The sequence below is a fragment of the Ranitomeya variabilis genome, chromosome 1, assembly GCF_051348905.1.
Source record: "Ranitomeya variabilis isolate aRanVar5 chromosome 1, aRanVar5.hap1, whole genome shotgun sequence".
NCBI lineage: Eukaryota > Metazoa > Chordata > Amphibia > Anura > Dendrobatidae > Ranitomeya > Ranitomeya variabilis.
This window is the reverse complement of record NC_135232.1, coordinates 662,627,541-662,642,432: the sequence shown is the minus strand read 5'-3', so window position 1 is coordinate 662,642,432 and position 14,892 is coordinate 662,627,541. Positions and strand designations below refer to the sequence as shown.

General features: G+C 45.9%; 1 protein-coding gene across 11 annotated transcripts in view; it reads left to right on the top strand.

Annotated features, from left to right (window-relative positions):
• The window catches only part of RYR3 (ryanodine receptor 3), a 978,540-nt gene that overhangs the window by 523,747 nt on the left and 439,901 nt on the right, over positions 1 to 14,892 (top strand). For all 11 annotated transcript variants that reach the window (XM_077263521.1, XM_077263512.1, XM_077263503.1 and 8 more), the window contains 4 exons: positions 2,285 to 2,485; positions 2,571 to 2,673; positions 3,607 to 3,744; positions 6,120 to 6,393. In XM_077263521.1, coding sequence (XP_077119636.1) covers positions 2,285 to 2,485; positions 2,571 to 2,673; positions 3,607 to 3,744; positions 6,120 to 6,393 — 716 coding nt within the window. The remainder of the gene's footprint in view (positions 1 to 2,284; positions 2,486 to 2,570; positions 2,674 to 3,606; positions 3,745 to 6,119; positions 6,394 to 14,892) is intronic.

The following is a 14,892-nucleotide window of genomic DNA, read 5'->3' as shown; positions in this document are numbered from 1 at the left end:
AACTTTTGTCAGTTATTCAGCAGCATCTGCTAATGTCACGTCGACAAAGCAGTTGCTTCTCTTCCACTCTGCTCTATTGACGGACGTGATTGCTGACAGCTGATTGATAGCTATCTGTCTGCTGCCTAACTGTGGGGAGCTGGCTGCCAATCAGCATTATGCTGGCAGTCACGCCCCATCGACAGCTGTCCTGAAGAAGAAAAGCTACTCTGTTGATGTGGAGCAACTGATTCACCGGCAAGACAGGTCAATGACCACTCTGAGCTGACACCGGGTAACACAATAAGGTGGTTATCAACTACCTCCCTTTTAGTTTTTAAGCCCATAGTAAGAAAAAAATATTCTTGGATAAAGCCTTTAGGCTGTGTGCACACGTAGCAGATTTTTTGCATTTTTTTCGCGGTTTTTCGCTATAAAAACGCTATAAAACCGCAAAAAAAACGCTCACATTAAGCATCCTATTTAATAGAATGCAATCCGCATTTTTTGTGCACATGCTGCGTTGTTTTCCTGAGCGGAATCGCATTCCAGAAAAAAACGCAGCATGTTCATTAAATTTGCAGAATTGTGGGGATTCCGCACACCTAGGAATGCATTGATCCGCTTACTTCCCGCATGGGGCTATGCCCACCATGCAGGAAGTAAGCAGATCATGTGCGGTTGGTACCCAGGGTGGAGGAGAGGAGACTCTCCTCCACGGACTGGGCACCATATAATTGTTAAAAAAAGAATTAAAATAAAAAATAGTGATATACTCACCTTCTGATGGCCCCGGAGTCTTCCCTCCTATCAGCGGTGCACGCTACTGCTTCCGTTCCCAGGGATGCTGTGTGTGAAGGACCTGCAATGACGTCGCCGTCATGTGACTGCGATGACGTTGCGGTCACGTGACCGTGACGTCATCGCAGGTCCTACACACAAAGCATCTATAGGAACGGAAGCCACTGAGGAGATCGGCTGCCTTCGGAAGGTGAGAATAACCATTTTTTTAAATTATTTTAAACATTCTATGTTTTACTATTGATGCTGCATAGGCAGGATCAATAGTAAAAAGTTGGTCACACTTGTCAAACACTATGTTTGACAAGTGTGACCAACCTGTCAATCAGTTTTCCAAGCGATGCTACAGATCGCTTGGAAAACGCTAGCATTCTGCAAGCTAATTACGCTTGCAAAACGCTAGTTTTTAGTGGGTATATGCATGCCAATTCCGCATGCGATATACCCACGGCAGGAGTTGCAGAATTGCCGCGGAAATTTCCGAGGCAATTCTGCAAACGTGTGCACTTAGCCTTAAGGCTTAAGCAAAATGGAGATTATCTGTATCATTCATATATTGCTATTAAAATTTGATACATGCCAAACATGGAACCAATTTATAGTAAACCAAACCTTTCGAATATGATTAAAGGGCACCTGATTACTGACACTTGCTGCATGATCCACGGGCAGCATGTATCAGACACTGACTGTATGATTTCAGCCATGTATATTCAGCCATGCTTTGGCATTTCAGAGAAGAAAATGTACTTTGAGAGGCGACCAGGGAAAAGGCTGCACTGAAGACTATTTGGATAAGTGAATTCTTGGCGGTTTCCCCAACACCGCTATATACACACCCATAAGGAGGTCTGTGAGTTAGCTGCTAGATGGATAGCTTTTTTGCGCTGCTGTCAATATTCCACAAAGAATAATGGTGAAATAATAAAATAAAAACATTTGTTTATTCTGTGGTGTGGATCTATGCGTTTCGAGGTACTTCGACCTTGTCCTCAGGAAATAACCACATTTATGTATTCAACATCTTGTTGTGAGGAACTTGTGCACAGGGATGAGGAAGGAAAGGATAGACACAAAGAGCAACTGGTCTGAGTGCCTACATAAAGCCTGGCAGCTGGCTGAAGTCATAAGAAGCCGGTTGGTGGTCCTGTGCTGATGGCTTAGCACCGTTCCCTGCCCGAAGTGACATCTGTAGAGGCATTTTTACAATCTCTGCCTGCCATCACAGATGCATTAAAGAAGATACTGCCTTATTCCAATGCATCTATAAGTGCAGGTCTGCTGCATCAGCATCCCCAGGCAGTATTTGGACCTCAGTCCACTAGCTGTTTATCCCTGCCCTTTACGCTTTCGTTTGGTGGTTCAATTAATGAAAAAAATTATATTAAACATCTCAAATGTAGATCTAGAAATGTTTCCATCCTATATAGAGGAATTCAATAAAAGGTTCATATGGACCACATAATGTGGGGTTGAGTTACTTTCTTTTGTTTATTTTTTTTAGATGTGTGAGCTACTTCATTACTTCTGTGATTGTGAGCTGAAGCATCGCGTGGAGTCCATTGTTTCCTTCTCCGATAACTTTGTGTCAAAGCTTCAGTACAATCAGAAGTTTCGTTACAATGAACTGATGCAGGCACTAAACATGTCTGCTGCCCTAACGGCCAAGAAGACAAGGGAGTTCCGCTCACCTCCACAGGAACAGGTACTAATATGGAAGAAAAGATTTTTTTTTTCTTTTCACTTTAATAGCAGATAAAAATCACTATATATTTTTTTCCTATTTTCAGATTAACATGCTTCTAAATTTCCAACTACATGAAGATAGCCCTTGTCCTGAAGATATACGGGATGAACTGTATGAGTTCCATGAGGATCTTCTAATGCACTGTGGTAATGATGTATATATTTTAAAACATATACAGTATATACTGTATATATATATATATATATATATATATATATATATATATATATATGTTTTAAAGGGGTTGTCCATTATTCAGATAACCCCTTTTGAATCCCAATGTTTCCCCCCAGTAAAAATAACAAACACTTATACCCACCTCCAGTGCAGGGTGGCACCGTTCCAGCGGTGTTGACATTGTCTCTCCCTGGGATCACATGACTTCATGTCATGCGATCCCTGCAGCCATTCAGTGCTGCCTCCTATGGACGAATCACGACATCCAAAGAAAGTAAGAGGTCAGCAGCAGCTCTCACTTTCACTGGTTTGCAATTTTGTCTGAACGAGTGGAGAGTGAAGCTAGTACTGACTGGCCACTGGGATCACATGACATAACAATGTCACACAATCCCCAGGAGATCCAGGGACGACATCACTGGAACAGTGCCGCCCGACACGTAGGTGAGTATAAGTGTAATTATTTTACAGGTGGTAAACATGGGGATTCAGAAGGATTTGTCCAAGTAGTGCACAAGCCTTATGAAATGTCCCTCTGGACTATGCAGAATCTGCAGTTGAATGGTAATCATGCAACTTAAGGAAAGGGATGCTGGCCATCAGAATCTGTTTTCTCTGCTTTCTCTATGTGTCCCCATAGAGGAAGCAGATATGTTTTTGTTGCCTTTTTTCCCCATGCCTACCTTCCTGACCACTGTATACATGGCACTCAAGGATTCCCACATGTATGCAGTTCATGAAATGTTGTTGATGCTACTTATTCCTGTAGCCTGAAAAAAATTCATAAAATTATAAAGCCCCATGTATCATGAAAAAAAGTGAATAACTGAGAGGAAAAATCAACATTACTGCTTTTAAAGTTTATGTATTACATTGTTTAATACTGAACTTCTTAAATAAAGGAATTCCACTTGAAGAAGAAGAAGAGGAGGAAGAAGATACATCATGGACAGGTCGTCTTCGGTCACTGGTGTACAAAATCAAAGGGAGACCAAAGACGGAGGAGCAGGATCCAGCAGAGGAGGAGGAGAAATCTCCTAGTAAGTAGTAAATGCATTTGATAGTAGAATCGATGGCACAAAAAGAAAGTGCAAAAAATATGACAGGTTTGATAATATATTACATTGTAACCAGAGAGAGTTAATAAGGTGGAAGGTGATGAGAGGGCTGACAGCCCCTTCACATATCATCTCCTAATGCCGGAGATTATTGACGCTATGTCCCTGGATGCAGCAGGTTTTGAAGACATCTGATGCAGCAAGTTAATCCTTTACAATCTCTGCTAATATCTGATGGTAAACTGAAATTTAAATGATAGGATCTTATTAGAGTGCCGGAAAGCTTTCCCTAACACAGACCTCCCCAGATCATGGTCAAGAGTCAGCTACCAGGACTAATTTTAAGTGCAGTCAGAGGCATCAGATTTCAATAACGTTAGACATTCAGTGAGAAAAAATAACCACTTGTTTATTGCTGAGGAGGGGATGGTACCACCTGTCTGTACCCCTGAAGCATCTGCACACTGAGATGACTCGGATTCCTTGGGCCCACCACACATATGTGGGGTCATATAATTCACATGCTCATAGTTATTTCTTCCTGAAGAAGTTGCGCTGATGTAAGCAAAATGCTACTGGACATCGATACTGCTGCAGATTCTGTAAGCTGTCGTAAATCTTTACTATCACCATATCAAATTTTTAGCTTGATGGACATATGGAAAAGTTGTCAGCCATCCAAATACCCTTTCCAACCTGACAACTTTCTTTGAACTTCTCACCTGTGGCTATTTCCAGATATTCACAGTAATATTATCCTATTGCTTGACAGCTGATTGGGACAAAAGAATCATTATCTCCATCGTTCTCCTCTATATGTGGACAGGAGAACATTTTATTTTCTGAGATCTCATCTACAAAAGAACTTCAGTGAATATGAGAAGTGTTCATATTTGTTAGTCTACTACGTGTAAGACTTATAAGATCCATTTTTACACTCTGACACTTCACTCACCCATCTTCTCCTAAAAATCCACTTGCTTTATATTTTTACTAATTCTGATGAATTATTCTCCTATAGACAACCATCCACAGTCTCGTTCCCCCAGTATTGTGACAAGGTAGATGGTGACATCTAGTGGCATTCAGCTTTGTCTACACTCAGGGTACAATTATACCAGTAAACCAAACGTAGCTTGTAGAGCGCTCAGGGGGAAGTGTATCTCCTGGTGGGGACTACCATCGGTAAGGTGGAATCTGCAGATCACCTATGTATAAAGGTGAACGATCATACTAGGAGATTACATATTTTCTAAAATCCATGTAAATACAGTTATGCTTAAAAAATAAAAGTATTGTAGGAGTGATACCTTTATTGGCTAACCAGAAAAATCATATTTGCAAGCTTTCAGAATACAGGGGCTAAATCATCAGGCAGATTTACAAGTGAGTTAAGAGCACAATATTTAAGAGATGCTACAACTAGACATTTTTGCATGGGGGCGATGGTTTGGTGCCTCCTAAAAATAAGCCAAGGTAATCCAAAATAAGGTTTTTTATTACAAATGGAGAGGTAGCTTGCAAATGTCTTTTTTTGAGTTAGCCAATAAAGGAATCAAACCTAGAATGGTTTTGTCTTTTTTGGGGCATAAAAGTATTTACATCGATTTTTCTGACTAACACAATGCCACAATATAATTTTAATTGTACATTTACTCTACTTACATTTATCCCTTTTACATTCGCATTTTACATTATACTTATTACTGTATTTACATTTATTGTACGTTGTATTTTCTTAAAAGGAATATATCATACATTTCTGCAGTTTTATCGGAAACAATAAAAATGATACAAAAATAAATTTATATCTGAGAAAATACATTTCAGATATTCTGACTTCATAACTAGGCTGGGAGTGTAGGGTTCTCCATACACTGTTTCTTTGGATGTTTGTATGTACCATTACTCGCACAAAGTGATTTCATCAGATAGCTTAACTCGACTGCAGAGGCAAATATGAAGATGTAGGTAAAAAGATTATTCTGAACCAGAACTGTATAGATATGAAAAATACTGACTGTGGAAGAAGGAAAAAGTGAGGGGTTACTGAAATCAGAGCTGGGGAGGCAGACCACGAGAGAAAGAGGACAAACTTCTTAATAGCATAACAGTGAAACAGCAACAATTCAATGACAATATAATACTGTATGATTCCCAAGTCATGGGATATGACATCACAGTTTTGCATTGTGACAAAAACCCTGGGTAAAACCATATTTGCCATCAGTCCTAATTTTGTCAGGACAGTCACCAGAAACAGGTAATGTGTTACTAAATAACCTTATAGGAGTCTGGATAAACTTTGTGACCTGTCACTTAATATGTTAATGTTTGGTTTCTTTACTTCCATCCAGCCACACTTAAAGAGCTCATCTCACAGACTATGGTGCGGTGGGCTCAGGAGGACCACATTCAAGATCCTGAACTTGTGCGTATAATGTTCAGCCTCCTGCGCAGGCAGTATGACAGCATTGGGGAGTTGTTGCAGGCCATGAGGAAAACCTATACAATCAGTGCTGCTTCTGTGGAAGATACTATAAACCTGCTGGCATCTCTGGGACAGATTCGCTCACTGCTAAGTGTGAGAATGGGCAAAGAAGAGGAGATGCTTATGATTGATGGATTAGGGTAGGTGTTGTGCAAATATAAGAGTTATCCATCTTTTATCATCATAATTCTAGGTGAACTTCTAGACAAATGGCTGTCCTACTTCATTTCTGAGTAAATCTTTTTCGTTACAGTTTCATTTTTCGTAGGCTGGTTTCACATTTGCGTTTTTTGCCGCTGCGTTTTTTTCCCTATATTTAACATTAAAAACGCATGCGTTTTTTTGTATGCGTTTTGCCGCGTTTGACGATGCATGCGTCGTTTCTATGCTTGCGTTTGGTTGCAGAAATGCAACATGTAGTAATTTCTAGAGGCGTTTTTTTTGCCGCAAAAAAAGCATGCGTTTTTTTTGCCGCAAAAAAAGCATGCGTTTTTTTGCCACAAAAACCGTATTGCTGTCTATGTAAACGCATGCGTTTTTAAGCACATGCGTTTGGTTGTGCAGCGCCCCCACTGTCGCAGGGTCGAGGGGTACCCGGTACCGGGCCTCTGAGTCTCTGTTCTGGGGTTGTCACGGTGGCTGGACCCGGTCCGTGACCCTGCTGAGGGGCGCCCAATAAAAGGTGTGGGTATGGTGATGATGTTATGGTGCGGTGAAGTGCCGGTCGCAGTAAATAACAAGGACACCAGGTTGCAGTCTCTTTACCTCTTTACTGAAGGCTTCAGGGTCCTCAATCCGGAATACGGTTAACCGGGCTGCACAAGCCTGGCCGGTCCGATGGCACCTCCAGAGTTCCCTTTGCAGGTGGAAACCTGTGCCTACCGTCTAGCGCTTGTGTGTTGTGGTCCTCCCCTGCTGTGCTTACGGGATAGTACCCCACAACTGTTGTGTCTGTTTCTCGTGTTCCCTCACAACTCGATTCTGATGTTCTTCCACGTCCCCCAGATCTTATGGTTAGGACGCACCCGTTTGACGGGGAGGCTCGGAGCTCTTCCGGGACTCTAGCGTCGCCCCACTCCTGTTGTTACCCCCCTGTGTCTTCCTAGGTCAATTGGGTGAGACAGCCCGCCTCTGACTGACTGTCCTGCCGTAGGTTTGAAGTTTGGCTTGGAGCTCTATACTTCCTCGGCGTTCCGGCCACCGGTTATGCGCCTCAGTAGGATGTTGCCTCGTCTTACAGCACGACTCCCACTGGTATTCTCCTTGTTGCGTTGATCTCGTTTCTCACTCAGCACAATAAACCTTGCTTCTTGTCCTTTCTTAGGGTACCGCCGCTATATCGTGCAGGTGCGGTCCCGTAACGTTCTTTCTGGTTGCTAGGCCTCTGTCAGGATCCCACCCCTGACAGGGACCCCTCTGAATCTTCCCCCTACAACACCCTCTGCCACAAGGTGTTGCCTGGTTCCAACCCAGTCAGCTTTCTGATCTAACTTCCTGCCTAACCCCCAGTTTTACCAGATTGTGAGGAGTGGCCTAATACATAGAACCCTTAGCTCCCCCGGAGGCCAGACTGTGAAATGTATTGGTGTCTGTGATACCTGGACAGATGAACTCCTTCAGTGCCATCAGACGTACCATAGCCCCCCTTAGCGGCGGAGCATCAGTACTGCAACGACCAGGACTCTGGGGCGCTGCACTCCCCCCCCCCCCCCCCGGTTAAATCCAGTACTCCTGGACTGGGAAGAAAACAACAATACATGTCAGCAAAAAGACATACAATTTTGAAAATGCAAGTACAAGTAAACTTTTTAACAGAGCTTCCCTTAATGGGAGGTGAGGACACTTGAACGTTACAAACATGGTTAAATACTTTAAATAACATACTATAAATAACTTTTCTTACCCAACCGGGTATTCTACTAAGTGCAAATTCTTTGAACAATAATTTAACTTTGCCTTTAAGGACGTACTCGCTGAATCCACTAAAGACCTTCTTATAACACATTATAAGGCTAATCAACTTTTATGCATTCTCCTTCTTTACATCTGCAGGACCGCCTGTCCTAACTGCTCCAGGCCTACTGCCTCTCCTTTCGGTTACAGGACCGCCCCTTTCTGCCCGGGCCTACTGTCTTTCTACTACTATACACAGTATAGAACATATCATCCATCTTTCAGTTCAGGATTATTGAGTCATCTCTGTATGGCTCCTAAGAGGACTCACTGACTAACCCCGTACGGGTTCACTTTCTGTCCTCATTCTTCTATCAACATTATTAAACATTTCTTACAATTAACTAGCTTTCTACATATAACTTTTACATATCAGCATTATTACTTCTTCTTTTAGAGCATCATCATTCCTTAAGTGCTATTGATGAACATCCCCTTTAAGAGGGGACCAAGTCTCTATGAGGTAGTGCAACTTCTCAAGCTGCAAGTCCGTATGCAGCAAGGACTCCGGTACTGCTTCCAGGATCAGTTTCTTCGCAAAGAGTCCTTTCCTTTATAAAACCAGTAGAGAGCACCTTTAAGAAGGTTCAAACTATTTACAACATCAGTTTTTGAATCATTCACCGTCCATGATTCGGCAGTCTCTTGATAACTGAGGCAAAAAGTAGAAAATAAACAAAAGGCAATAGGGATCCCGGGTCAACAAAGGGATCCCTTTAAGAGTTAACCCTGGACGGGTTTTAGCAGCATAACAGCAGAAAAACAATGAACTATTTACAATCAATAAAGCATTCTTGCTTACTCAGTTTCTGGTAGTCTCCTTCCAGGCCTCACCCGGCCAATGGGTCGCGTTGGTGTAGCAAGGGCCGGTCCTGGCTCCAGCAATGACAGGATCCCTCGCCGGGATGCCCTCCTTACTCGTGGGCAAGCGCGACCCAGGGGCGCACGGTGAGCCCGAACCTCTGGAGATTTCACGGAGACAGGGTTCATCACTTTCTCTGCAGGAGGCTCGTCCTCAGATGTCCAGGTAGCAGCCTGGAGTGCGACACACCGCTGGACGCCCCGAGCCATCCAGCCCGTTTCGCCAGTTTCCCTCCTCCACCGGGTATAGGTCACTGCATCGCCAGGTTCCAGGTCGCAATCGTACCTTCCCCCGCAGGGCTCCACTTCCTCTCGGTCAACACGGACCTGTAGTGACTCCCCGATCTCCTGGATAACTCCCCTTCCCTTCCGGGAGTTAAAGGACACCACAACACCCCAGTGTGACGGCGGGGTCTCTTCAATGCTTGTCAGATCGACCAGGGCTGCAGGCTGGGGTCTGTTCCGCCATGCTGTCATCACGCACCGCAGGTGTTCTGCCTCCGGCAGGATCTTCAGGGCCGGTGCCCGCAGCTCACACCCTGTCGCTGCCGGGATGGAGGAAGTAGGGGACACCGGAGTTAGGCGGACCTCCGCAGGCTGGCCCAGCCGAGTGATCACATGGGCGTCGGCTTCCAGGCGGTGGGCTATCTGCCGGGCCTCGGCTGCAGCCACACACTCCTCGGACGGCGGCCAGGGGGGTCGGCCCATCGGTAGCTCCGCAAGGGTCAGTTCCGGCAACGATGGCGTATCCGGGGCTGTGTCGGGTTGTGCAGCCTCTCGCTGAGTCGGGTCATTCCCACGCGGTGCTCCCGGCGTCGCCATCTTCGCTTCCTCTCCAGTGTCTTCTTCCCGCGGTCTTTTTCATGGGCGGCCCCGTCTCCATGATCTCCACCCTCCAAAGAGGATGAGAAGGCGGACCTCGGCTGTTGACGGACACGTCCTCAGGAAGCAAAAATATTTAGACTGGGCGGCCATTGTCCTTCGCGCTCTCCAGCTTGTCTACGCCCAGTCCACGCCCTCTTATTCTCCTGCGCTCTCCTCAGCGCTGTAATGGCGGCTGGTTTTGGCGGCAAATGGCAATCCACAGTCCTTGCAATAAGTCACAGTCCAAGTATAATAAATCACAGTTCCAAGGCACACATGACCCGATTCTTCAGGCTTAAGTAGATCCTGTTCGTGACGCCAAGTTTGCAGCGCCCCCACTGTCACAGGGTCGAGGGGTACCCGGTACCGGGCCTCTGAGTCTCTGTTCTGGGGTTGTCACGGTGGCTGGACCCGGTCCGTGACCCTGCTGAGGGGCGCCCAATAAAAGGTGTGGGTATGGTGATGATGTTATGGTGCGGTGAAGTGCCGGTCGCAGTAAATAACAAGGACACCAGGTTGCAGTCTCTTTAACTCTTTACTGAAGGCTTCAGGGTCCTCAATCCGGAATACGGTTAACCGGGCTGCGCAAGCCTGGCCGGTCCGATGGCACCTCCAGAGTTCCCTTTGCAGGTGGAAATCTGTGCCTACCGTCTAGCGCTTGTGTGTTGTGGTCCTCCCCTGCTGTGCTTACGGGATAGTACCCCACAACTGTTGTGTCTGTTTCTCGTGTTCCCTCACAACTCGATTCTGATGTTCTTCCACGTCCCCCAGATCTTATGGTTAGGACGCACCCGTATGACGGGGAGGCTCGGAGCTCTTCCGGGACTCTAGCATCGCCCCACTCCTGTTGTTACCCCCCTGTGTCTTCCTAGGTCAATTGGGTGAGACAGCCCGCCTCTGACTGACTGTCCTGCTGTAGGTTTGAAGTTTGGCTTGGAGCTCTATACTTCCTCGGCGTTCCGGCCACCGGTTATGCGCCTCAGTAGGATGTTGCCTCGTCTTACAACACGACTCCCACTGGTATTCTCCTTGTTGCGTTGATCTCGTTTCTCACTCAGCACAATAAACCTCGCTTCTTGTCCTTTCTTAGGGTACCGCCGCTATATCATGCAGGCGCGGTCCCGTAACGTTCTTTCTGGTTGCTAGGCCTCTGTCAGGATCCCACCCCTGACAGGGACCCCTCTGAATCTTCCCCTACAACACCCTCTGCCACAAGGTGTTGCCTGGTTCCAACCCAGTCAGCTTTCTGATCTAACTTCCTGCCTAACCCCCAGTTTTACCAGATTGTGAGGACTGGCCTAATACATAGAACCCTTAGCTCCCCCTGGAGGCCAGACTGTGAAATGTATTGGTGTCTGTGATACCTGGTCAGATGAACGCCTTCAGTGCCATCAGACGTACCATAGCCCCCCTTAGCGGCGGAGCATCAGTACTGCAACGACTAGGACTCTGGGGCGCTGCAGTTGCGTTTTAAACACATGCGTTTCAATAGAAAAAACAAGAATACACACTGATAAGCCACCCCCCACCATCAAGGTGATAAAGGGATCCAAACCCTAACCCTACCACTACCCCTAACCCTAGGGATCCTAACCCTAACCTTAACCCTAGGGATCCTAACCTGTCATGGATCCCAATGGCTGGGGATCGCACTGGACAAGCAAAATAACATAAATAACGGACGAGCTCTAGGGTGATGGAACTTGGGCTGACCGCTGCCCTACTCCTGACAAACACAACTAGAAATAGCCAGGGAGCGTGCCTACGTTGATTCTAGACGCCACGCGCCAGCCTAAGAGCTAACTAGCACTGCAGAGGAAATAAAGACCTAGCTTGCCTCCAGAGGAATGAACCCCAAAAGGTATAGTTGCCCCCCACATGTATTGACGGTGAAATGAGAGGAAGGCACGCACATAGAGATGAAAATAGATTTAGCAAAATGAGGCCCGCTATAACTAGAAAGCAGAATGATACAAAAGGGGTCTGAGCGGTCAGCAAAAAACCCTAATCAAAAACCATCCTGAGATTACACCCATGTGCCAACTCATGGCACATGGGGAGAACCTCAGCCCACTAGAGCTACCAGCTAGCATAGAGTCATAATTAGCAAGCTGGACAAAAAACCAAACAACTGAAAAACAAAACTTAGCTTATCCTGAGAGATCTGGGAGCAGGTAGTCAGGAACCAAACTGAGCACATCTGAGTACATTGATAGCCGGCAAGGGAATGACAGGAAAGCCAGGTTAAATAGGAAACACCCAGCCTCTGATGGACAGGTGGAAATCAGAGACCGCAACCCACCAAAGTCACCCAGTACCAGCCGTAACCACCAGAGGGAGCCCAAAAACAGAATCCACAACAGTACCCCCCCTTGAGGAGGGGTCACCGAACCCTCACGAGAACCCCCAGGGCGATCAGGATGAGCTCTATGGAAGGCGCGGACCAAATCAGTCGCATGAACATCAGAGGCGACCACCCAGGAACTATCCTCCTGACCATAACCCTTCCACTTAACCAAATACTGGAGTTTACGTCTGGAAACACGAGAATCCAAGATCTTCTCAACAACATACTCCAATTCTCCCTCCACCAGCACCGGAGCAGGAGGCTCAACCGAAGGAACAACGGGCACCTCATACCTCCGCAATAACGACCGATGGAACACATTATGAATAGCAAACGATGCTGGGAGATCCAAACGAAAAGACACAGGGTTAAGAATCTCCAAGATCTTATAAGGACCGATGAACCGAGGCTTGAACTTAGGAGAAGAGACCTTCATAGGGACAAAACGAGAAGACAACCACACCAAGTCCCCAACAAGAAGTCGGGGACCCACGCGGCGACGGCGATTAGCAAACTGCTGAGTCTTCTCCTGAGACAACTTCAAATTGTCCACCACCTGATTCCAAATCTGATGTAGCCTGTCCACCACCACGTCCACTCCAGGACAATCCAAAGGCTCCACCTGACCAGAGGAAAAACGAGGATGAAACCCCGAATTACAAAAGAAAGGAGAGACCAAAGTAGCAGAACTAGCCCGATTATTAAGGGCAAATTCGGCCAGTGGCAAAAAGGCAACCCAGTCATCTTGATCAGCAGAAACAAAACACCTTAAATAAGTTTCCAAGGTCTGATTAGTTCGCTCCGTCTGGCCATTCGTCTGAGGATGGAATGCAGACAAGAAAGACAAATCAATGCCCATCTTAGCACAAAACGTCCGCCAAAATCTAGACACAAACTGGGATCCCCTGTCAGAAACGATATTCTCCGGAATCCCATGCAAACGAACCACGTTCTGAAAAAATAAAGGGACCAACTCAGAGGAGGAAGGCAACTTAGGCAAGGGTACCAAATGAACCATCTTAGAAAAGCGGTCACACACAACCCAGATAACGGACATTTTCTGTGAGACAGGGAGATCTGAAATAAAATCCATGGAAATGTGCGTCCAAGGCCTCTTCGGGATAGGCAAGGATAACAACAACCCACTGGCCCGAGAACAGCAAGGCTTAGCCCGAGCACACACTTCACAAGACTGCACAAAGGTGCGCACATCCCTTGACAAGGAAGGCCACCAAAAAGACCTGGCCACCAAGTCTCTAGTACCAAATATTCCAGGATGACCAGCCAACACAGAAGAATGGACCTCGGAGATGACTCTACTGGTCCAATCATCCGGAACAAACAGTCTTTCTGGTGGACAACGATCAGGTTTATCCGCCTGAAACTCCTGCAATGCACGTCGCAAGTCTGGGGAGACGGCGGACAATATTACCCCATCCCTAAGGATACCAGTAGGCCCAGAGTCTCCAGGAGAGTCAGGCACAAAACTCCTGGAAAGAGCATCTGCCTTCACATTCTTTGAACCTGGCAGGTATGAAACCACAAAATTGAAACGAGAAAAAAACAACGACCAACGAGCCTGTCTAGGATTCAGACGCCTGGCAGACTCAAGGTAAATCAGATTTTTGTGATCAGTCAAGACCACCACACGATGTCTAGCACCCTCAAGCCAATGACGCCACTCCTCAAATGCCCACTTCATGGCCAAAAGCTCCCGATTACCCACATCATAATTGCGCTCGGCGGGCGAGAATTTTCTAGAAAAGAACGCACATGGCTTCATCACCGAGCCATTGGAACTTCTCTGTGACAAAACCGCCCCCGCTCCAATCTCGGAAGCATCAACCTCAACCTGAAAAGGAAGTGAAACATCTGGTTGACATAACACAGGAGCAGAAGAAAACCGGCGCTTAAGTTCCTGAAAGGCCTCCACAGCCGTAGGAGACCAATTAGCAACATCAGCACCCTTTTTAGTCAAATCAGTCAAAGGTTTAACAACACTGGAAAAATTAGTAATGAACCGACGATAAAAATTAGCAAAACCCAAGAACTTCTGAAGACTCTTAACAGATGTAGGTTGTGTCCAGTCACAAATCGCCTGAACCTTGACGGGATCCATCTCAATAGTAGAAGGAGAAAAAATGTACCCCAAAAAAGAAATTTTCTGGACTCCGAAGAGACATTTTGAGCCCTTCACAAACAGAGAATTGGCCCGCAGGACTTGAAACACCTTCCTGACCTGTAGAACATGAGACTCCCAGTCATCAGAAAACACCAAAATATCATCCAAATACACAATCATAAACTTATCCAGATATTCACGGAAAATATTGTGCATAAAGGACTGAAAGACTGAAGGAGCATTAGAAAGTCCAAAAGGCATTACCAAATACTCAAAATGGCCCTCAGGCGTATTAAATGCGGTTTTCCACTCATCACCCTGTTTTATCCGCACAAGATTATACGCACCGCGAAGATTTATCTTAGTGAACCACCTAGCCCCCTTAATGCGAGCAAACAAATCAGTCAATAATGGCAATGGATACTGATATTTGACTGTAATCTCATTCAGAAGGCGATAATCTATAAAAGGCCTCAGGGAACCATCTTTTTT